The sequence below is a fragment of the Gopherus evgoodei genome, chromosome 8 (genome assembly GCF_007399415.2).
Source record: "Gopherus evgoodei ecotype Sinaloan lineage chromosome 8, rGopEvg1_v1.p, whole genome shotgun sequence".
NCBI classification, from domain to species: Eukaryota; Metazoa; Chordata; order Testudines; family Testudinidae; genus Gopherus; species Gopherus evgoodei.
Genome location: NC_044329.1, coordinates 77,375,712 through 77,400,284, shown reverse-complemented (window position 1 = coordinate 77,400,284; position 24,573 = coordinate 77,375,712). Strand labels below are relative to the sequence as shown.

At 42.1% G+C, this 24,573-nt stretch overlaps 1 protein-coding gene and 1 long non-coding RNA gene across 4 annotated transcripts; one reads left to right on the top strand and one right to left on the bottom strand.

Annotated features, from left to right (window-relative positions):
• Positions 1-4,079: 4,079 nt before the first annotated feature.
• Positions 4,080-10,706, bottom strand: LOC115656023. The gene is made up of 4 exons (XR_004001561.1): positions 10,580-10,706; positions 8,115-8,196; positions 6,634-6,699; positions 4,080-4,750 (listed from the first exon to the last, which is right to left on the bottom strand). It is a non-coding gene; the product is annotated as an uncharacterized LOC115656023 (long non-coding RNA).
• RWDD3 (RWD domain containing 3) lies at positions 9,631-24,419 on the top strand. 3 transcript variants are annotated; one of them, XM_030572215.1, is made up of 4 exons: positions 9,631-10,081; positions 17,303-17,790; positions 23,747-23,862; positions 23,960-24,419. In XM_030572215.1, exons 1-4 carry the CDS (start codon positions 9,877-9,879, stop codon positions 24,072-24,074), a joined length of 924 nt encoding a protein of 307 aa, XP_030428075.1. In that variant the 5' UTR covers positions 9,631-9,876; the 3' UTR covers positions 24,075-24,419. The 3 variants fall into 3 exon arrangements, with proteins under 3 accessions (XP_030428075.1, XP_030428076.1, XP_030428077.1); XM_030572216.1 differs by lacking the exon at positions 9,631-10,081 and adding an exon at positions 10,100-10,254; XM_030572217.1 differs by lacking the exon at positions 9,631-10,081 and adding an exon at positions 13,137-13,254.
• The last annotated feature ends 154 nt before the right edge of the window (positions 24,420-24,573 follow it).

The following is a 24,573-nucleotide window of genomic DNA, read 5'->3' as shown; positions in this document are numbered from 1 at the left end:
GAGTGAATGCAGGGTACCTGTAAGGAGGCTGTGCTATGTCTCCATGCTAAATCAGCATCTTGTTGATTTTTACCCAGAATTTTCCCCCTCGCTGGCTGGGGCTGAATGAAAACCTCTCATGGACTAGGAACTCCAGAGGGTTAGTTATGCACCAGGGCAGGGCCTACTTATTAGGGCTGCCTCTAGCTCACATGCCCCCTCCTTCTGGGGACGTGCTGGTCAGCCACTGTGCCTTTCCATACACAGATGGCTGTGTTCCACTGATCTGGAACAAAAGTTCCCGCTTCCACCCAGGGACCTTTAGAATATCAATGTCCTCCAGAGCTTGCCCAGCACAAAGGATTGTAAAATACTAGCTAGTGACAAGGTCCCCTCATATGACACCTCCTGTCCTGCCCAGAAAATAATGGTGGGGATTAATTAATAATTTTAATTGAATTTTGTAGGTGTATGTCACCATGATGTGTGGTGATTTTCAGTGTTCCAAAGGATGTCTAAATTGGCCAGGTGTTTTTGTGTGAATAAAATAAAACCCACTGATTAAAAAGTATCATCTGACCTTGAATTGAAGCAGCTCCTTTAAGAGAGTAGAAAATGGAATTATTTTGTATCATGGTCAAATAATAATGTGCTCTTTTATTTTCCTTTCAAGGCCCCTCAACTGTCACCTCCTGAATGGCACACACGGTAAGCTAGAAACCTTTGGGAGTGGACCCTCCAACTATAGGCAATATGAGTTCATGGGAGAGGTTCTTGATAAAACCAATCAATAGAGTGAGTGCCAGAAAAATAAGAATGCAAGAAAGATGGGAAAAGAGACCGCACACTGTGAGGAGAGAGTGGCAGCACAGTTCTAGGAAAATTACGGCAGGTTGAGGGAAGAAGACAGCGCAGCAGAAAGAGCTGTTAGAGTGGTTACTTGCCCTCATGACTGCCAGACTGCAGGCTCTAGTGCCAGCTCTAGGTCCTGCTACAGCCAGGCACACTGAGTTCCCTCCACACGATCAGACTATGTGGCCTTTGGATGATTGAGGTGTTGGCTGGACTATGTCACAGGTAATGAGTGCTAGTACATGAAACAGTCAAATATACCCAGTGCATTCCTCCACTCATCCTATTGTGGCCCCCATGACAAAAATGCACTAGAAAGGCTGAAAATAACAGAGACAGGTGTCATCCAAAAAATAGTCCATTTCATTGTTAACATGCACCTTTCATTGTTTTTGCACTGTTTGTATGTGTTGTATGTTATGATGGCAGCTAGCTTACCTTTCTGATTTTTACAGTGTCATGTTCATAGGCGTGCACAGCACATTTCATTAGGCTATGCACTCAGGGAATTTTATTTATGTTTTTAAAGGCAAACCTCATAAAGATTGGGGTGCGGTGTGCAGAAAGGGGCTCAGGACAAAGGATTGGGGCAGAGGAGGTGCGGGGTGTATGAGAGGGCTCAGGGAAGAGGGTTGGGGTGCAGGGTGCAGCAGGGGGCTCAGGGCAGCAGGTTGGGGTGTGAGGTGCAGGCAGGAGGCTTAGGGCACAGGGTTGGGATACAGGAAGGGTGCGATGGGGCTCAGGGCGGGGATCTGGGGTGCAGGTGCAGGAGGGGGCTCAGGGCAGGGGGGTGGGGTGCAAGGTCCAGGCAGGGGGGCGCAGGAGGGGTGCAAGATGTAGGCTCAGGGCAGAGAGTTGGGGGGTGGGGTGCAGGAGGGGTTAGGGCTCTGGCCCAGTGCCACTTATCTGCAACAGTGCGCTGCCAGCCCTGGCCCACGCCACTCACTACGTCCTTGTGTGGCCCCGGGAGGAGGGGGTGCACAGGGCTCCATGTGCTGCCCTTGCCATGCCTCCAGGTATCTCCCCCGAAGCTCCCATTGGCCTCGGTTCTCCGTTCCCGGCCAATGGGAGCTGTGGGGGTTGGTGCCTGTATCAACACATGGAGCCCTCTTTCCCCCCGCCCCCAGCTCCCGGGCCCCAGGGACGTGGAGCCGTGCCAGCCACTTCTGAAAGAGGCACAGGGCCTGCGGCGCCATAGGGGGCAAAGCCCGTGGGCCGGAACCAAAGCCCGCAGGCATTAGGGTGTGCCTGGGCACACCCCACGTGCATGTCTATGGCCATGTTGTATTTGAAATAACCTATTGACTTTTCACACAAGGCTTCATTAGCAAGTTTTAGTTATACGTCATGAAGTAGAACTTCATCACAGTAATCCATATGATGTGGGCTGATGTATATGTCCAGTCTCAATAAAATTCAGTAGATGTCAGCACAGTAATCCATAAGCTGTTGCTATGTACATTGCCAGTTTTTATAAAATAAACTAACAACTCCATATGTGTCAGCAGAGTGAATACTCACTGTGTGTAGAAGTACATTACAAGTGTTCACAAAATTAATAATACTTACATCTCCAACAGCTGCCCCACACCAACAAACAGCATAATTAAAAATACCATTTCATTCCCCCTCATGCATGGGACTATGCAAACCCATTATGTGGGCACACAAAACATTCCTGATTTGTGTGGATCCAGCTCCAATAATGACAGGTGCATTTTCGGGCTGTGTGTACTGGTTTAGCAGTCCAGCAGTGTCTTGAGTTCACCCTGGTGAAAAGATTCTCTTTTGTCCTCACAGACATTGTACCATCATGCTACAGCTACTGAGTGTGTAGTTAAACATTTTGCCAGGTCTTCTGAAATTCAGGGTATTGTTTCAGAAGTCATGGCAAAAGAATTAAGTGGAATTCCCCTAAAATAACAGTGAGAACTCCATTTCTAACAATGTCATTCAGTGGAAATAGTGTCCCAATTTGTCCATGAAGATAAAATCCCAAATTCCAGACATTCTTGGCATCATGCACCTTGCCGCTGCATGCCATATTAATGTCCATGAATCTGCTGCTGTGGTTGAGCAGTGACTGCATAATGGTGGAGTGTGCCGTTTATGTACTCATGCTTCTTGTGGATGGAAAACTGAGCATGAGTCCTATCAATGGCCCTGGTGCAGTCTGGAAAGTTCATTCTCTCAAAGCCAGCAGTTATTTCAGAAGCATTTATAATGCCCACAACCTTTGGGTACATCACACTCCTGATTGCCTCACAAACCTCTGCCACAACAGCCTCCAAAGTTGACTTGCCAATTCCAAATTGGTTAGCCATTGATCTACAGCAGTCCTAGGTAGCCAGTTTCCAGATGGTTATATTGACTCATTTCTGAACTGGCATGGCCTACCTCACATTTGTCCTGGTGTTAGAGGATCATGACAAGCTCATCAAAAACCTCCAGGAATGTCTGCTTTTTCATGAGAAAGTTCTGGAGCTGCTGCTTGTCATCTCAGATCCACATAATGATGTGATCCCACCAGTCTGTGTTTGTGGCTCTGCTCCAGAAGCACTAGGGAATGTGAGGTTGCGGCAACAGGAACAAACCGCATCAGCTGGGTCATGGCTGCCATGTCAGTACCATCCTCTGAAATCTGCCTTTGGCTAATCGAATATCACTGCCAGTGTCTCTCAGATGCTCTGCCTGATTCCTGAAATACGACTGACTGTGAGCTGAATAAGTTCCTCCCATGGGTCAGGGTTCATGTTGATGACTCCCAGCTGCTCTGTGTGTGTGGATCCAGAAATGGCTTAGCTGGATGTGTTGGGCTCAACCCACGTCTGGTCAAGTTCAATGGGCTGGACAGATAAATTCTTCCCCAAACCATTATGAACAAAGCCCTAGATGGGCTACAGCTGGCAAGAGCACTAGGAATCCTGGGATAAGCCCCCAGAAGTAGAAGTTTTGATGGGTCTGCGTAGTGCAGCATGGACATGCCAGCATAGTTGTGAGGCCCAGCTTTCTAATGCAGCGTGGATGTTCAAGCACAGGTTTGGAAACACCAAGTTTTCAGGCATGGGTCCCACAGACACAGATTTGCTAGCCAGAGCCTTACTTTTTTCAAACACTAAGGGAGGGGTGTGTTCTCATAAAATAAGTCCCTTTAGGTCATAAAAGTACACCTGAAAATCCTTCAAGATAATTTTATTTTTCAGATAACTGGACTATATGTTAGCTCCAAATAGTGAGGGTAACACAGGTCTTCTGTAGTTTTGCTGGAGATCTTGAGTGTCACAGAGTATGTAAGTTGTTAGCTCTCAGACATCAGAACTCCAAACATTTAAACAACCTGATTAAAACTCTCTTCTCCCCACAGTTACTCAGCTTACATTTTCTTAACTCTTATGATGTTACTATTTTGTCTTTCAGGCTAAAAAAGGACTTGAATTTGTAATGTAAAAAAGCAGAACATGCCAGTTTAAAACAACCAACCAACCTGATCTTTCATGCCTTTAAATATCAAAGTCACAAGTCCATTTTAATCTGTTATGGGTCCCCTTTAGAAGGCATTGAAGTCCTATAGCGTAATTCTATATAGTGGAGAATTATTTATTTAAATGCTAGAGTAAGAGCAGGCAGTTAAATCTGGGATGCTTTGATGGCAAGAAGCTCAAGAAACAATGAGAGTAATCCAAGGAAAGAAATGAGAAACCAGACAAGGAAGGGAAAAGAGAGGACAGATTTCTTATTATGGCTCCATGGTGAGGGAACTTATCCCAACTGATAGGGCACCAGCCTGAAAGTCCAGATACCTGGGTTCTGATTCAGGCTCTAACAGTTGCTTGCTTTGTGAGCTAAAGCATACTTACTATCAGCCCTCTGGAAAATGGGGATAATGATACTTACCCAGCTCTGCAAAGTTCTTTGAAACCTACAGTAGAAAAGTGCTATATATTACAGCATTGCCAATCTCACCTTTTGAAAAATCAGTCAATCCTCAAAAAATCATGAGATTTTTTTAAAATGGGGGTTTCATTTTGTTTTCTAATTTCTTAGCTTTTAGTGTATATGTGGTTCATGTTTTCAAGCTTTTCTCTGCAACCATGAGAGCTAGCAATTTATTATTTAATGAAAGTTGAGATTCTCATTTAGCTTTAAGATAAACAGCACATTGAGATAAAATTGCAAGAGTTGGCAACAGTGGTATTATCTGAAGCATAAGTTTACATTAGTATTGTGCTCTTTTCACAATGGCTACCAAAGCATTTTACAAACTATATACAGGAATGAAATACACTTTTGTGTTACTGTCATAGCTTCTGCTGACATACATTGATAAAATACAGAAGTACAGAACATGCAAAGCACAACATACAAGCACATCTATTCCATACAAATCCTGATATTTACATAATGAATTTATTGTCAGGATTTCAATGTGCTTTACAAATCATTATATAATGTCTAAAACAGCACAGTAGGGTGGTAGCTGGGCAGCTAGTGTGCCATGACTGGTTCTGATCAAGATTATCATAATTGTCTCAGTTATCTTGTGCTCTCTTTATTTGTTTTAATTCTCTTCTTCTATGTCATCATATAGCTAAATTGTAAGCTTCTTGAGTCTATGACTGTCTTTCTGCTAGATGTGTATACAGTGCCTAGCCTAGCCTTGCTTCCTGATTAAAGCCTCTAGTACTACCACAATATAAACAATTGAGGTAGCAGTGAGATATATAGAGATCCCCTTGTCTTGTACTGAAATGCAGCCACCCATCAATTCAGCTAATGTGTATTTGCCTGCCCTTGACATCTTGCCAAATACCATCAGATATTTTCTATATTCTTAGGCATCTTGATCCTTTGTTTCCTTTTTGACAAAAACCAAAATATTCAGTTTCAAAAAACAAACACTATTTTTAAAAAAAATGTTGTAAAAGTGTTTTTCCGTTTGTCATCAATTATTTTTTAATTTCAAATTAATTATTTTTCTACCAACATTTTTGCTTTGAAAAGACCAATTTTTTTGTCCAAATTTTTTTTGATGCAAATATTTTGACTAGCTCTACTGGAGACAATGCATATGCAGAACTCATCTTTATAATTTTTAGAATGCAAAAAAAAAAGAAAAATCTCCCTTCATTCTTTATTAAATCTTTTTCACATCTGCCATGGATGTGTCCATTTAAACATTTTATTTATTTTCTTGCTGTTAGCCTTATTTGGGGTAGTTTTATAGGTTTTCATCTAGCTCTCTATAGCTGTGTCTGTACTAGATTTTTTTGGGAATCTCCCACCATTGCACTAGCTAGCATTAAGTAGTTGTTACAGTGGGAGTATTAATACAGACCATTTGCTAACTCAAAACTCCATGTTATCTAATACTACACGGAACAAGTCTATATGGTAAAAATGCCTGTGCTCTGTCACCATTGCTACAGTAGAGGTTGTAGGATCTGCACTATTCCTGATGCAACAGTAGGAGATTTTCCAACAAATGCTATTGTAGACAAATGAATGTGGTGTATATCAATCACTGTGTGAATTGGGAAAGTGAAAGAAGAAATGTTTTGTCAATTAGTAGAATTTAATGTTTGTCTAGAAAGTCTGGGAATGACATGTACACAACAGGTTTATTTTTCCTAACATAAATGGCAGCATAAATAATACAGTAGTATATTGAGTTCATTGAGAAGTACAGTGTCTGTCAGGTAGATATTAATAAGTACTTTTTAAAGTTAAAATCAAAGTTCTTTTAAAATGTATAATGTGCAGTTGGTTTTTCATCTGTAACTTTATTGTTATAAAGAGACTTACAAGTGCTTGTTGTTATGACATCTCATCTGAAGCTGTAAAATAAGCTCTTCTAAACTGGTGAAGCATCTGTGTGGAAATTGTAAGCAATATATTCATACCCTGGATGGATTAGGTAACTTGTGGTTTCTCATTTCAGCTAAGACTACAAATACCATATGTGTTTACCATATGTTCTCTGGCTTTGTCCCAACAACAGATTACATGAGATCTTCATGCATTTTTAATATCAGAGAAAATGGAAAGCTTTCCTTAAAAATGCATTCTTTATTCTGTTAGTCACGTTTGCATAGCACTCCACAATGTTGTCATAAAGCAACCATGCTATTATTAAAAGATAAAGTCCAACAAGTGAATTCTGATTCTGATTCAGTACTTAGGCACGAGTAACTTTACACAGGCGACTAGTCCTTTTGAACTCATAGTTATACTCATGTGTTTGTCAGAACAGAGTCCAATAATTCCCATATCTGTGCTCATTATAAAAAGATACTGGGACCAGATGATGGAGAGGAGATAAGGGATAGCATTTTCCCAAAGGGTTGGGAAGGATTAGAGGAACTGTTTCTGAAGCAGCAGCCCATATTCTGGTGTGATTAGTGCCTGTGCTGTAGAGGGAGGGGGACATAGGTCAGGGCCCTGCAGGAAACCAGGATCAAACCAAGTGGAACCCTCCCTAGTTATACAGAGAATCTTCCTCCTCAATGCTCCTTTCATCCCCACATCTCAGCCATCCAAGTTACAATGCTATTATTGGTACCTAATCAAGATCTTTGAAGAAGTGACCCCTAAAAGGGGAAAGATAATGACACTTGGTGCATAGTGAATGAAATCCCTCTTTTACACGTTTTTTAGGCATGCCTACAAAGAGAAATGGAACACATGGACCACCTGTTCCCTGGCAGTCCACTGTAGCAAGGCCACCCTCCTTTCAATTTTGTACAGGCAGCTTGCATGGAGAATAAGTGGAGAAGCTGGTGGTAAATATATGGAGTGCAACATTCCATGCTGCTCTTTCCTCTCCAGCTGGGTTCCTGCTGCTCTGCTGTGGGTTCCTCTTCAAGTCAAATAATTTGGGGGAACAGAGGTCTAAAATGCCCTTTATGTATTCACAATAATGAGTGATGATGCAGCCTCTAAGTTGTTGGGGCAGGTGATCACAGTGTAGGACAATTCCTTTTTTTAAACAGCCCTGGGAAGATCAGAGTCTTGTCAAAGTTGTTGGTGTTTATGTATTAAGGCCCAAATGCTATACACTGTGTGTGGAAAATATTAGCATCGTCAGAGTAAAATCCATTTTATGACAGGATGCCAGAGCTGTTTTAAGATAGACTGACTTAAAAGAACTGAGGAATTTTGCACTATTTCTCTTGTGTTGCTGGAAAAGCATCCCTTTAAAGAAGGGAGTGCAGTTAATGATATTCTATCAAACATCATAATGTTTGAACAATTTTTTGAAAAGAGGAAAAGAGATCTTGACTTACAGTTTAATAATAACAGACTATGAAGGCTTGGCTGTACTGTAGAAGTTCATTTCACATTTAAATGTTTGGCAATCTCACCAGTCTGTGAATACAAGAAAATTTATTACATTAAGATGGAATTTAGATCTTTGACATGAAGCTGATATTTTCATACTATGAGAAATATCAGGCTGACATTATCCTGTCTTATTTGATGACTTCCAAATGTCAGAGTGCAGTAACTTATTCATGGGGACCTCAATGTCTTGTGATAGTGTCAATTTAAAAGACATTTACATTGACTTATTTTATTTAAACATGTAAAATGGAATATGCAAAGTGGATTAGGAAAAGGGAAAAAAAACTGGTGGCAAGAAAGTTCTTAATAACAGAATAGGGCGATTTTAAGGCTAATTTCCACAGACGCTTTCCTGCTTCAGGAACTACCTAGCAACTCTTCTGACAGCTTCAGTCCTGTTTTTTTTTCACACTATTTCACTCATTTGCAGTTCGCCTCCCAATTTCTTTATTATTTTAACAGGATTTAAGGAATTAAAAATAGCGGCAGGTTTATTTTGCAGTTTTCAAAAACTGCTTTTAAAATAAAATTTTAATTAAAGTAAGAAAGGGCCGCACTGATGTCAGTTTCTGTATAGTCTTTATAAGATCCTGCCACAAAGGAGTTTGGGAACTTTTAGATACAGACAATATTTAATGCTATCTTATTGTTCATCATACTATCTTGGTGTTATCTGGAGTTATTGGATTTATATCTATGAGAGAGAATTTAGAGGGGCCTTCTCTAGACTTCAACTCTTAGAGAGGAAGGATGGTCTTGTGATGAAGGTTCTAGATTAGGATTTAAGAGATGTAGGTTCAATTCTAGGCTCTACCCTGACTTGCTGTGTGATTTTGAACAGGTAATTTCCTCTCTCTGCCCCTCAGTTTCCCATCTGTAAAAAGAAGATAACTTTCCCACCTTGTCTGTTTAGACTGTAAATTCTTCAGGTACTCTCTATATAGTATAGCATAATGGTTTGGTTCACTAAGTGCCAATGCAATACAAACAATAATATTTGGAATTAATGGGCTTAGAAGAATTTTGTTAATGCTTTCACTATGTTGATTAAAGGCAACATTAAAAAAAAAGGAAATAAGTCTATGAAAACTGACTGTCTCTGCCCAGGTGGTTCAGCATTAAATATAGGGAAGTGTCATTCAGATGGGGGCAATTAGAAAAGCATTCACTGACACCAGTGGGCTGCTTGATATCGGATGTCAGAGCAGTTTAAGATTCCCAGACTGCACTTAATCTCTGAGGCAAAAGTGCCAGGTGCACTGCAGTACTATTCCCCCTCACTGGAAATGTAACTATAGGATTTGCTACCAGAGAAACGCTATAACCCCCCCGTTGACTATTTATTTTTATTATTACTGTTTAGCTTTGTTAACTGATTACGCCTCACGACACTCCTGTGAGGTTGATACTTTTTTTTTTAATCCCCATTTTAGAAGAATAGCCTGAGGCCCAAAGAGGTCAATGAATTTATCCAAGGCCAACAGCAAGAAGGTGGCAGCGCTGAAAACTGACAGCAGGAACCGGCTCACACAGTCCGTGACCCTAAGCACGAGGCGGCACTTCTAAGGACAAGTGTTGGTGCTGCTCGCTGTGGAATTCACTGAGCCGCTCGGCTGGGAGGGGACCCGCGCACGCCCTAGGCCTCACCGCCCGGAGCGGGGCTAAGCACGTAACACGCGAGCTAGTTTGTTCCAAACAAGGGCCATGGAAGGCGCTGTGCGGCCAGCGAGCCCGTTGCCTTGGAATCCCCCCTCTGGTGGAGCGGGCCCTTGCACCGAGACCCGCGCGGTGACGTGCCGAGCGAAGCGGCGAGCTCCGTCCGGCGGGATCGCTGACCTGCGACAAGAAGGGAGGGACCGGGGCGCCCCCTGGCGGCTGCGGGCCCGGCTCACGCCCCCGCAGGACGGAGGCACGTTCTAGTGACGGCGGAAGGGGGAGCGGCCTGTGCAGCCCGCCCCGGCAGGCAGCGGAGCGCTTGGCAGGGGGTGGTGGGCGCCATGTCGGCGCTGGCCCTGGAGGAGCTGTCGGCCCTAATGGCTATTTACTGCCAGCGGGATGAGTGCGCGGTGCTGGCCGTGTCAGGTGACTGTCGCGGCCGCAGGCGAGGCTGCTGTGCCGGCTGCAGGGCTCTGGAGGCGGCCGGCTGCCCCCATGGCCCGCCCCGCCCCGCCCCGCAGCAGCGCAGACCCTGCTCGGGGAGCTCGGAGACCCCGGCCTGCGCGTGTCCCGTGGGGTGAGGCTGGGTCAGGCCGCCTGGCAGCGTTTATGTCCCCGCCCCCTGGTCCCCGCCCCGCAGAGATGCCACTTTGCCCGAGGCCGAGCAGCCAGTAGCCCCTGACGGCTAGGCAGCACTTCCTAACAAGCCCCCCCCCCCCTTCTCGCCTCTTTTCCTTCCCTACCTACTGACCTGGCTCCTTAGCGGTTCGTGTTGGGGATTTCCTATGGGTTGTAGTGGGTGGGTGAGCGAGTCAGTGAAGGGGCAGAGGTGGTGGGTGTCTAATCCGGCCAGTATTCAGCATAGCGCCCCCTTTCTCTCCCAGTTCTAGGCAGACCTTTGCCAAGTCTGTCCTGAGTTCAGGAGTCCCATCCTGTGCAGGATGGAGCACTGGTCTGTGGTAAGCGTTGTCAGACAAGTTCTAAGGGATACCTTGGGGGGTCTTCTCCCCTGGAAAATTGGTACCTTGTTCCTTTAACTCCTTGCTGTTCTGTGGCTTATAACATCGGCAAGCGGTCCCTCTACCCCCGTATCCTGCCTGCCGCCAGTGGCTGGTGCCAGATGCTTCAGAGAGAATAGGACAGTTACAGAGTGATCCATCCGGGCCTAGCTTCTGGCAGGTGGAGGTTTAGGGCACCCAGAGCATGGGTTGTGTTGCTGGCCATCTTGGCTAATTGCCATAGATGGACTTGTCCTCCGTCAACTTTTCTAATTCTTTTTTAAACCCACTTATACTTTTGGCCTTCACAACATCCCCTGGAAATTAGTTCCACAGGTTGACTGTGTGTTGTGTGAAGAAATACTTCTGTATGTTTTAAACCTGCTGTCTGTTAATTTAATTGAGTGACCCCTGGTTCTTGTATTATGTGAAGTCATAAAAAACACTTCCTTATTTACTTTATCCATACATACCATTCATGATTTTATAGACCTCTATCATGTTGCCTCTTAGCTGTCTCTTTTATAAGATGAACAGTCCCAATCTTTTTAATTTCTTCTCAAATGGAAGCTGTTCCCATACCCCTTAATGATTTTCCTTTTTTATCGGGTGTATTATCAGTTTAATATTGGATGCACTTTCTCTCCGGGTCTGTGCTGTCAGGGCAATAGCCTGGATGATCCAAGAGGTCTCTAGAATCTATGAAAATTAAAAACCTTTCCATAATGGACCTTCACAGCAAGCACTACCCTTGCATCCTACCTGTCTCCTAACATCTGCTTGTGAGCTGAGCTAAGCATTCTTTTCTGCTGCCAGCCACCTCTGAAGAACCCTAGACTCCTCTGTGGTGCTTTGCTGAAGTTCACTATTAGACTACTAAACAGTACTAATGCCAATAAAATATGCATCCAATATGTTGGCGAAATACTTAGCTTCTCTGGACTGCAGCATTATAAAATGCATCACTATCAGAATTTGCTTCCTATAGAAAATTCTGACAGCTTAATCTATTTTTGCATGCTTTCCCATCACAAAAAATGCTACTGTAAATAACTCATTTAATCTCTTGCCTTTTATTAGTGGTAGCAAATTCAGAAAGGTGTCTTTTGCCTGCCAGTTTCCTACCATGCATTTTTACTGTTTGCATCTTTGGCACAAGGCAAATTCTAATGAGTGTCACTCTCCTGTCACAATTTGCCATCTCCTCTAGTTCCCAGCATTGGACCTGCATTTAGTAAATAACAATAGGTGAATGACACTAATCAGAATTTGCTACCTGCCAGTAGAAAAGTGTAACTAACCTGATAAGCAGTTATACTTGAGATGAGTAAGAAGGCTTGGAGGCCACACAGGGTTGTATAATGTTTAATAGATGGTAGCTATCACTATGTACATGGGGCCTGAATCTCAATCACTCCCACCCTACACTTGATGCAGCAATCAAAAGTATCTTTGTGCATGTTTGTGTTCTCCATATTCTTGAACTGCATGGGGTCTGCTTGGTGTAAGTTAGACCATCCTCAGGGCTTCTGTAATTAATGGTCTGTTTCCAGGGCTCCCTGTGGGTCCTGGGGAAGCAGAGAATAGCCATAGTGTGGTGCACTCTGGTCAGGCCCCTGTGCTGGAGGCTTGGGAGCAGGGTAAATGTAGAGCTATTATACTAGTTCTGTTAGAGCAGCCAGGGTTGCCCCTACATGTAGGATATTCTCAGGGGGCCATTTTTACCACATGAAGATCTGCTGGAGTGATAGAAAGGGGCCTACCTTACAGTTATAATCAGAGCTGCAGGACCCTGTTTAAAGAAGACCATAGCTTTATGCCCAAACCATGATCAAGCCTTGGAGTTTATCTACAAGCGTACTTGGACTGAAATAACTTAACTGGTTTTAATTTATGTCTTTGTTGTTTTGGTGCAAGTTTTTGTGTGGATGCCTTAAAGAAGAGCTCCATGTAGCTTGAAAGCTTGTGTCTTCCACCAACAGAAGTTGGTCCATTAAAAGATATCCCCTCACTTACCATGTCACTTTTGGTAGACTAAAACCACTAGCTTTCTAAGGTTAACGATGTTCTTAAGATGCAAAAGATGTTTCTTATTAAAAATGATATATTGATTAATTTAAATGAGCTAATTACTTTACATGCCTCTTTGAAAGGATTAGTATTACAATAGAGCTCCATAATTTACTGGTTAATCCACTGTCGTCTTTCTAGTTTTAATAATCTTGCAATAAAAATATATGTACATATTCAAAGCTTGTACTTTTGTATGTAGTTTCTGAGTTAAAAATGGAATGTATGTGTTGCATATAGTGTCTTTCGGCAGGGGAGGAGGGGATCTCTCTGGCTAACATGGAACATAAAAAAAAAATCTGAAGTATTCCAGATCTGAATTTACTGATAAGCATGCTACTAGGTGTAGGGGGAAAAGGTAAGGAGAATGTGTTTAAAAAAAACTGTATTGGGTTCAGTTTTGTTAGCACATTAAATTTCATCAGAATGGTAATATGCTGCTCCTTATTTCAGATATCACATTCTAATATGAAGTCAGCTCAGGTGCTGTAGTTTGTGCGAGCATAGGAATAGTTTCTGTAGAATCCATTTGTGAAGGGTGCTGATCATTTGCTGTCTTTGTGCTGCAAGCAGTCTGCAACTTGAATGTATAAAAGGGCCAATATCATGCTTAAATCAACTTAAATATACTTAGATTTTTTTTTAATTCCAAGACCATAAAGATTTTGCACCAGTCCTCTGTTTAAAAGTAAGTGCCTCCAGCAGACATAAATGAATGTGGCTGGTTTTTAATGCCCTTTTTCATGATGGTTCGGAACAATACACCTGTGGAGTTGCTGCTGTGCTGCTGCTTTCAGATTAGTTCACCATCACAGCAATGTGTTTCCCACAGTGAAAGGTGTGAGATTGTTGCAGATTTAAGGATGTGATAGCTGCAGCATGAGATTCTTGTTAGAGGAGTAAAATTGGCTTGTCTGTCTCCCTATCAGTTACTTCTGAGACTGTGAGATCTGGGACCACAAATTAGTGAAAAAAACATGATAGGATTACCAGAAAGGCAACATCTTTTTCTGTTGCAGTAATTAAACAGGAAATGAATTTTTCTCCAGTTGATTTTAGTGTCTGAGTTTTAAAATTCACTGGCAACATTGTTAAGTAAGATAGTGCAAGGAGAGGAATATAAAAATGCTTAGTACTGTTACGCGCAAATACAGCCTTCACCTTTGCTGGCAATGCACCTGTTGTGCTGACAGAGGCTAGAGTGAGAAGGTTGTGCAGGTTATCCTATGTGCAGTTCAGAGCTGAAGTATGTGCCAGGTATCTGTGTGACAGTACACAAGATGTTGGGGACACGGGGAGGCCAGTGGTAAAGCTGGAGAATTTGCTGCTAGATGGATCTTCCTGTCCTCTCCCCAATGAGAAGGCTGTATAGAGACTCCATAGGAGAAATGTGGACTATGTGAGGATTCCTCCCCTTCCATGTCAGCCCAGGGAGTTTGGATATTAATGATGAGCTCTCATGCTTTGTTATGAATATAATATAAATGGTTTCAGTAAGAAAGCAGAGTGGGGAGGACTATGTGACTCAAAGATTGGAAATGGAATATAGAGCCCTTTTTCTGTAGTGTACTAGTTTGAGTCTGACCAAAGGTGGTAATTACCATTGATTGCTATTTAGTGATGTGTGAGAGACAAAATGATGGTCTCATTATAGTTCTGAGTGACCAGGTGTCCATGTTATACAAAACAACCATCACAGTTACTTAGATTGTAATTACACGTTATAATATTTAGACTAAACTCTTCAGAGCAGGGTTTGTCTGATGTGTATATGTATGTACAGAGCCTAGCCCAGTGCTACTATGGAACAAGTATTTTTCCCTGTTAACTTTTATGAAATTATATGTATACAGAGAGAGAGGGAGAGCAAACAAATGTAAACTATACACAAACTTTGCACAATAATAAAACTAATAATAATAATGGGCAATTTCAGCAGAGAGGCCAAGGACTGAATGGGCATGAATGCTGAACTAATCTCTTACCCTGAGAAGCAATCTCTCTAGGTCAGGGTTGAGGTCCACTGGCAGGGTTCTGGGTCAACAGCTGCTTGGCCAGTGGGCTGCTGCCTGTAGAGGGAGAGCCGGGATGTGTCTATGATAGGCATAGATATGGAGACTTTAATCTGCTCTCAACCTGCACCTTTCATGAACACTAAATTTGCTTGTTTGAATGTGAACGAGGAATGGGCTATTAAATGGGAGTTAGATGCCTAAATGCCTTTAAAAACTATTCCTTAATGTCTGCAGGCACTTTTAAAAATTCTAGTATTAGTACTGAAGTGCCAAACAAACTGTGAGCATAAGCTGGTGCAATTCAGCTGAATTCAATGGATTTGCATCTGCTGCTGCCACTGGTGGATTTGGCGCTGTGTTTTTATTCAGAATGAGGATGACTGAGTGTGTTTGGAGACCTTTCTGAATGTAATGTTAATGTTTGATCGTTCGGTATGAAGGGCTTGGTTATTTTATTTTATTTTAGACTACAGTGTTACAGAGGGTTCTTCATATGAACAAGGATGAGGCTTTGGAAACAAAACTCTGGCTGATCTCTTAAAAGAGTATCCAAATCATTTTCAGGTTGTTTCACTTATTAAACAGGGCTCAACTGTTATTTTATAGAGGGCACTGAAGTTATTTGGCAGTATCAGCAATGACAATTAGACATTCTTAAACTGCCTATCATGTAAGGGAAGGTAAAACAAGGCTGCTGAGAAGGCAAGTCACTTCAGAAGAATTCATCTGAAACTTAAGTCAGCTTTACTCTGCCTTTCAAATCTGTCTCCTCTTGCCCTCATTTTAAAAAACAACTTGACATTTTAGTAACGTTTTAAAGAAATTGGGTGAAGTATTTGGAATACATCAAAAGGTTGAAATAGAGATGATCTGAAGGAGAATTTCTTTTATTAAATATCCTCTTTTTCTCTTATTACTGTGTAGCCAGATTAGGTCTTTGTCCGCTCTTTTTATGTAATTAAGTTTTGTTTTATTTCTCTTTGAGCCATATCTTAATCAAAAAAAGAGTTTTGTAATAGAAATAAATCTATTTGCAATTTCCAATTTTACTGCCTTTGTTTATATGATTTATTATGTGACAGTTTTATACTTCTGTGGGAATCAAACTGTAATGCTGCTGAGAGTCATTTTATCCCATCTCTAGCATGGCATCATTTTATCACAACTTTAGCATGGAGCATGTTCTGTATATTACTTACTAGAAAAGTCTCTTTATAACACTTTAAGTATGATTTTTACTCTGCAATATTTCCAGGCCAAAAAAAACTCCACCAAACCCACCCAGCCAACCAGCAAAAAACTATTTTGAGGGAGTTAAGATTGAGAATACGTACAAGTAATTTTGGGAAAAATGCACTGCAGAAATGTTGTTTTTTTTCTCCCAAACCAAGTGTTGTAAACATTGAATATTCAGAGCTAAAGTTGAACTTTAAAGAAATCTAAATGTGTTAAGATATGGAAACACACAGTTAGGATACTCAAACAATCTTAACTCTTCCCTGTAGTGACATCAACCAACAATCATATGATTATGATAGAGGTATTTTAGTGTTTGTCAGTCCAGATGAGATTAAATTGATTTTTGAAGATCTGTTCAATATTGTTTTCTTATGTTGTCACTACATAGCAGAGTTAAAGTTGTTCGGGTGCCTAACTGTCCAACTATACTGAAGACTATAGTTTTGCGTAAGTATAACTGTAGATAGAATTTGGCCTTCAGAACATTTATTACTCACGATGAGCCACAAGCCAAGCTTGACTTTTGAATCCAAGAAAGAGGTTTGTGAGTTGTTTGTTTTGTTTTGTTTTTACAAACACTTTTTAACTTGTAAATTGAGAAAATTTGGTCTGGAAGTCGCTGAGAACATGGAATCCCACAGTGTTATTTTTAGTGTTGAACTGTTCTTTAAGGGTGGAATCTTCAAAAGTACTCACCATTGGCCTAACCTCACTCCCACTGAATTTGATGGTAAAACTCTTATCAGCTTTGGTAGGAGCAGACTTAAGACAATGCTGAGAGCTTTTGAAAAAATCTTTATTTCAGTTGACCTCATTGTTGCTCCCCAGGTAAAAATGTGTTACTTGTGAGAAAATCGTTTGTGTTATTGACTTGTCAAGACTTAAAAGAAGGAAAAAGTTGTCACTCTCTTTATTAGAATGTTAATAACTTTCTTCTAGAATGTAATGCAAATATTTTATTCAGGATTCCATGTAAGCAAGAGACTTACAGCTTAAGTCACAAATTGTAAGAGACTTCAGAAATTTTCTGTGAAGAGTATCGGTCACTTGAATTGATTTTTTTAAGAAAGAAAATAATGTATTAACTTACTTATGTGCTACTGAAGTTTGTAATTTATATGCAGTTTATGATTATTTTTGGATGCCTTCCAGAGACAGATGGAATCACATTAAGAATTCAAACCAGCGTGAAAGGACTTTTGGATTCAGATATACTGTTAAAGCTGTCATTTCACTTGCCGATCAGTTATCCCTCAAGCCTGCCGAATATCTCCATTAATTCAGAACAGCTTACAAGGGCACAGTGTAAGGATGTGAAGGAAAGATTACTTGAGCAAGCCAAGAGACATCTTTCTGAACCCATGGTACATGAGCTGGTCCTCTGGATACAACAGAATATTAAGCACATCATTGGGCAATCAGAAACTTCAGTTTGCAATGAAAAATGTACTTTGTCAAGATGCATAAGTACAGAGGATGGTATATGGACTATCCTTTTGCATTTAGATCACATGAGAGCTAAGACAAAATATGTCAAAACTGTGGAAAAATGGACTTCAGATCTAAGGCTGACTGGAAGACTGATGTTTATGGGCAAGATAATACTGATTCTTCTGCAAGGAGACAGAATCAGCATTAAGGTGCAAAAACATTGAATGTTGACTAGTCAAATTGATTTACTGCTGAGAGCTGTGTGTCTGAATAGAATACCTTGTGTTTGTTTTTCTAAAATTACCAGTTTTGGATGCAGGTTGACTGATCATTAGGGGTATACATAGACCCAATCATTTCTTTATTCCTGCAAGCTCCAGTTTTCTTTCAGTGGCTGTCTTTACCTCATCTTTCATCATCACTAATCTGAAAAGTCTTGGATTATAAATTCTTTTTTTTTTTTTAAACAAAACAAAACATCTCTAAGGCCAATAGGAGTTTTGTACTTGCAGGGGTGGAAGGGGGGGGATATCTTAAAATGACTGGAAAATTACAAAAAGATACTGTGTTTTGATCAAACTTTGAAGTTGTTTTTTCCATTGGTAAAGAGGTGTGGAAGAATATGATATAAAAGAGGTAGCACCAGCCTTTGGCACATGATTCTCCAAGGTAAGCATCCTGGCGGGTCGGGCCGGTTTGTTTACCTGTCATGTCCGCAGATTCGGCTGATCACGGCTCCCACTGGCCATGCTCCAAGCCAAGTGGGGCTGCGGGAAGCGACGCGGGCCAAGAGATGTGCTGGCCACAGCTTCCTGCCTTCCCTATTGGCCTGGAGCAGTGAACTGCGGACAGTGGGAGCTGCGATCGCCCGAACCTGCAGATGTGACAGGTAAACAAACTGGCCCAGCCCACCAGGGTTCTTATCCTGGCGGGCCGCGTGCCAAAGGTTACCAATCCCTGATGTAAAATGACTATGAGTTCACGATATCTGCGAAAAGTAACCACCACCTTAAAAATATAGACTTACACTCCGCGGAATGGAACTATTATTTGTTCTTTGATTGTTTGCCCCTATGTGCGGTGCACTTTTGTTCCTTCAGGTTGTGCATGCACTGAGGGCTGGGGTTGTTTCTCTAGCAGCATCCATATGGTCTGTGCGTGAACCACAGCTTTCGTTGTGCTCTTCACCAAGGGAATAAAGGGGGTTGGCAGACCACCACCATCTTAATTCCTTTTTACCACTTGTGCTCTAGGATGGAGCTTCAGTGTTTGTGCTTACTACTTCAGCTTTTTCCTGTTCAAAATACTTTTAAAATTCTTCATAGTTAGTTTTCTTAATTTAGTTCATTAGGAGAGAGTTCTAAGGGTTGGTTCCCTTGGGAATCCCCCTTTGAGGTGTGGAGCCATTTTCCATATCTGCCCTGCCCCAGCCTTCCAACAGTTGTGGGAAGTATGGCAAGGATCTTCAGCTTTAGGACCTATGATATGTGCTACAAGTCATTCCCAGTCACAGACTATCCCAACACTTGTCTGTACTGCCTGGGGGAAGAGCACATCCCTTCCAGGTGCAGTATCTGTAGGTGGTTCATGAATAGGACTAAACAATCCAGGAAGTTTTGGTGCTGCAAGTTCCTGATGGAGTAAGCCATGAAGGCGGGAGCAACCTCTTAGTGGGGAGACCCCCTATATGACTGCCTGAAGAAGGCAGGAATGGCCCCTCTTCTTCTTTTTCTTCAGTTCTGAGTCATTCCAAGATCTCTGCTTCCCCACTCCCAATTCCCTGACTCTGAGAGACTCTGGAGAGCAGGGCCAGGGCAGATGGGGATGAAGGGGAATGGGAAGGGGGAGACATAAGTGCTCTCATAAGGACAAGAGGGAAGGTTCCCCATCCAAGTCCTCTAAAAAGAGGCAGAAGTCCCTGTTCCATACCAAGTCATTGCATACTTTGTGCTACATAGCAGGACTTCTTCTAAGGGCAAAAACCACAGCATCCACTGGTACCAGGGCTGCTTCTTCAGCAACAAAATCCTTGTTGGTACTGTTGGATAGGGCATCTTCTTTGGAAATCTGAGCGTCAAGACATCTCTATCAACTCCAGTTTGCCTCCTGGGTCTAGAAGACCTTTTACTGCTTCTGGAACCAGAGTCACTGCCCCCTTTCTAGGCCTTAATGGCTGGAACCAGGACTCCAGCCAGTACCAGTTATCAGTTCAGTACACTTTTCCATCCCTGCCCTCATGCAGGGATTTGAGCTAGACTGTCTTCGATACTGTTAGCGAATAGAAGCAGGCCATCTCTGCCTCATCTGGTACTGAAGGCTCCCCTACAGGATCCAGGATCAGAAACTTTGGAATTGGAAGAGGACTACGATAGACACCCTGCTCAGAGAGGCTCCTTGAGAGGATTCAGCCCAGACAGAAAACTCAGAATTGTAGGCAGGCTGAGAAATACTCCCTTCTCCCAAAGAGGTCAGGCCTCTTAGCATCTTTCTCATGCAGATTAGACCTGGATTGTTTCTGTCTAGTATTCTTGGTGGCCACTGACACCATCAAGGAGTTGGGAGATGGATGAAAGAATAAGTATTCTAACCCATTCATTGGTACAAAATATTTTTTTTCAGCCTGCTTGGACACTGATGGACTTATGGCCGCTGTATGTCTGAAGGCCTTGGCAGGTTCAAGGATGGCCTTGTTTATAGGAAGAGCCATTCTGCCTGGACCTAAACTATGTAAAATGTCCAGCAATTTGTGTTATGCTTCCTGGACCTCTTCCAGAGGAATCTGAAGTGACTACCGTTCTGTTAAGACTTGAAAGGATTTGGGATAGTCATGGTGCAGCAGGGAATTTAGAATCACCACGTCATCAGAGCGAGAAGAGGACAAAGTCACAGAAGATTCTCTCCCCTCGCTATCCCTCTAGAGCTACACAACTGCTCTGCTTTTTCCCTTCCCTCTGGAGGCTGACTTTCCTACTACTTATCTGTCTGGATAGAAATCACAGTGGACAAATGGGTGCTAGAGGTCATCTCCTCAAGGTACATCATCCAGTTCTGTTCCCTGCCCCACCTCATCCACCTTCCCACCCTCTTCAGGGACCCCGCTCACCAGAGGATTCTTCTGCATGAGGGAAAATGGCTCTTTGAACTGGAGGCAATAGAACTAGTACCTTCAGCAGCAAGGGGAAAGGGATTCTGCTCAAGATACTTTCTTGTCCACAAGAAAACAGAGGATGGAGACCTATTCTGGACCTCAGGGAACTGAACAAGTTTATCCACTGTGTAAAGTTCAGGATGGTGACCCTGTCATCTATTATCCCATCACTAGATCAAGACAATTGATTATCAGCCCTCAGTCTCAAAGATGCCTGCTTTTATATAGGCATTCAGCTGGCACACAAATTCCTGAGCATTGTCCATACAGGGTCCTCACCTTTGGGCTTTTGATGGCAGTGTGCATGTTTACTAAAGTATTATTGGTGATAGCAGCTCACTTTCACTGGCAACAGGCAATGGTTTACTCATACCTAGATGACTGACACCTAATGTGCAATCTTACCAGGAAACATGAGATGCAACCAGAATGCTGGATCTCAGAGTGAACCTGGAAAAGTCCACCCTGAAACTCTTATGGTCGATAGAATTCATTGGGGCAAAGTTGGGTGCTATTACAGCATACTTGCCAGATAACTTCTTCCTCTCCATCGTCAGGCTCATACGACTCTTTGGAGCTCCAGAATGTCTGTCCGATCCTGCCTGACACTGGTGGGTCATATGGTTGTGAGCACTTATGTGACTTCATTTATGAGGCTTCATCTCAGATGTTTACAACGCTGGTTACAGTCGGTTTACACTCCAAGCAAGTACAGTCTTGACTTGCTTGATATGATTCCCAAAGGGTCTTAGCCTCCCTTACTTCATGGGAAGACAGAGCAAGGGTGTGCGTAATGCAGGTAACATTCAACCTACTGCTCCCAGCAAGGCCTGTAACAACAGCTGTGTCCTGTTTAGGTTGGGGGTGCACCTCTGGAGGGTCGGGTGGTCCCAGGAACATGGTCCCTTCAGGGATCTATGCCTCATTTCAGTGTGTTGGAGCTAACAGAAGTCAGATTGGCCTGCAAACAATTCCTTTCTGGCATCTGCAGATAGTCAGTTCAACTACTGTTGGATAACATTATGGCAGGCTGTTATATCAATGAGCGCACTCCTCTCTGCTCTGCACAGAGGCCATTGCCCTTAGGGACTGGTGTATTCCCATGCAAATTACCCTAACTGCTATCCACCTTCCAGTGATCCATAACACCTGGCAGATTGTCTGAGTAGAAGTTTCTCCACAGAACTTGAGTGGGAGCTGCATGATGTGACTCTGTAGGTGGTGCTCCAGTTATGGGGTCTTCTATCCCTGGACCTGTTTGTGTCCTATCTGAATCATAAGTGCAAGGAGTTCTGTTCCAGAGGTGGTTGTAGCTTGGGCTTTCTGGGTGACATGTTTCTTATACAATGTTTGGGAGTCTTGTACACATTCCCCGATTTCTTACCTCGATTGTTGACTAGACAAAACGCAAGTCATCCTTATAGTGCCAGCTTGAGGCTGGCAAGTCTTGTACCCAATGCTTCTGCAACTATCGGCCTGACCTTCTCTCTGCCTTCCCCTTATATATCAGCTACTAACCCAGGACAAAGAATGAACACGCCTTCTCAACCCAGTCATGCTTCATCTGAGGACATGGTATTTGGAAGCTGTTGGAGTTAGAGAAGGCTTTTTCATGTTAAGGCCAGGACATCCTGAGTAGCAGTAGAAAGTGCTCTAGCAGGGGCTGTTATTAAAGTGAAGTGGAATAGGTTTATGTTGTGTAAACAACAAGAAATTTCCCCTTTTCAGGCTAAGACCCCAGACGTACTGGGCTACCTCTTGTCCTTACAATACTTGCTGTTTTCTTCTTCCAAGTACACTTGTTGGCCATCAGCATGTTTCATTTTCCAATAGATGTCTACTCTGTATTTTCCCACCCAGTCACTGCCCATGTCCTGAAGGGTTTAAGACTTCCCTCTGGTATCAAAATTGGTACCATCCTGGGACTGGAACCTTATTTTATCAACCCTCACTGTCTCATTCCTGAGGCAGTTCCAAGCATTTCATAATGTTTTTTTTTTAATATTAGTCCAACTAAAAACATGTGGTGAAAAATTAATAACAGAAGTGTTTCTATCACTCAGAATGCCATGAGCTTATAGTGAATGCTTTTGGGTGTCTAATCTCCTTGGCCCTACATGATCAGTGGTTCTCAAATTTTTGTACTGGCGACCCCTTTCACATAGCAAGCCTCTAAGTGTGACCCCACCCTATAAATTAAAAACACTTTAAAATATATTTAACACCATTATAAATGCTGGAGGCAAAGTGAAATTTGGGGTGGAGGGTGACAGCTCGTGACCCCCCCATGTAATTAGCTTGTGACCAGTTTGAGAACCCCTGTGCTAGAATGATGATTTCCTTTGTGAAGCCTCAGTCCACCAGAGCACTTAAGAATGTGTTTAATTTTAAGCACTATGAGTAATCCTATCAAGTTCGATCAGACTCTGTATACTTGGGATGAGCACTTTCCAAGTTTGTTTGGAATATTCTGAAATAGTTTCTGTGCATGTGGATAGATCTTTAAGGGGGGAGGGATAGCTAAGAGGGGTAAAAATCTGTCTGGGGATTGGTCCTGCTTTGAGCAGGGGGTTGGACTAGATGACTTCCCGAGGTCCCTTCTAACCCTGATATTCTGTGATTCTATATCAGGGGTCGACAACCTTTCAGGAGTGGTGTGCCGAGTCTTCATTTATTCACTCTAATTTAAGGTTTCACGTGCCAGTAATAAATTTTAACATTTTTAGAAGATCTCTTTCTATAAGTCTATAATATAAAACTAAACTATTGTTGTATGTAAAGTAAATAAGGTTACTAAAAAGTTTAAGAAGCTTCATTTAAAATTAAATTAAAATGCAGAAACCCCCCCCCAACCAATGGCCAGGACCCAGGCAATGTGAGTGCCACTGAAAATCAGCTCGTGTGCTGTCTTTGGCACACGTGCCATAGGTTGCCTATCCCTGTTCTATATTCTGTGATTCTAAGTATACCTCCAAGATGTTATAGCATACTCTGATTTTTTTTTTTTTGTCATTTAGGAATACTTGATTCTTCAGAAAACCTCTAAAGTAGATGTGGACTCAAGCGGAAAGAAATGCAAAGAGAAAATGATTAGTGTGCTGTGTGAAACAAAAGTACAGAGCGAGCATAAAAGGTATAATTTAGTATTATTGCAGATAGAAAAGCAACCGAACTGATGATTACATTGTGACAAATCTAGGCATATTCATGTGTTTTCTTGTACAATGTAGGTTTCAGGCATTTGAAGTCAAAGAATATTCAACTTTGGATGAGATACAAAAGGAATTTGAAGCTGCAGGACTTATTGATCTTTTCTCTGAATTTGTGCCTGCTTTGTTAAAATAAATTTGTAAGAAAACATTGGAATCTTTGATTATAGCAGCAGTTGACTGTAGAGAGTGAGAAGATAAAATGGAATGTTTGTTTGAGAACATCTTTAAAGCCGCTCTGAAGTAAAATGCGAAAGAAGAAGACATCTACTTGCAAGAAACAAAAGGCAATTCACATGTTATGAAAAGATCATATTTTTGACTGTGCATTGACTTTTGACAGGAAATGCTGAGTTTAACAGTTGAACCGTTAGGTCAAATATGAAGGATGATGGGGAAAAATCACCATTCCTTTTCTCTGAGATTCAGTTAGAATTGTATCATCTCCAGTTGTCCTGTAATTAAAGTATATTTGTCAAGATATTTGGTTTCATTCTGTTTTCAAATATATCCTTATGAAGCTGGTTCTTTAACTTGCACAGCTGGAAAGATCTATTACTTTTGCTATTCAATAACTTTTAAAAAATCAGCAATAATATGAATATGCATTATAATTAGTAAACATGGTTTAAAAA

What these genes read in the sequence shown, in the direction of transcription:
- RWDD3 (XM_030572215.1), top strand. Translation starts at nt 9,877, where the DNA reads ATGGAAGGCGCTGTGCGGCCAGCGAGCCCGTTGCCTTGGAATCCCCCC. An exon ending in GAGACAGAATCAGCATTAAG is followed by an intron (nt 17,791 to 23,746) that starts GTGCAAAAACAT and finishes TTTGTCATTTAG; the next exon opens with GAATACTTGATTCTTCAGAA. An exon ending in GTACAGAGCGAGCATAAAAG is followed by an intron (nt 23,863 to 23,959) that starts GTATAATTTAGT and finishes TGTACAATGTAG; the next exon opens with GTTTCAGGCATTTGAAGTCA.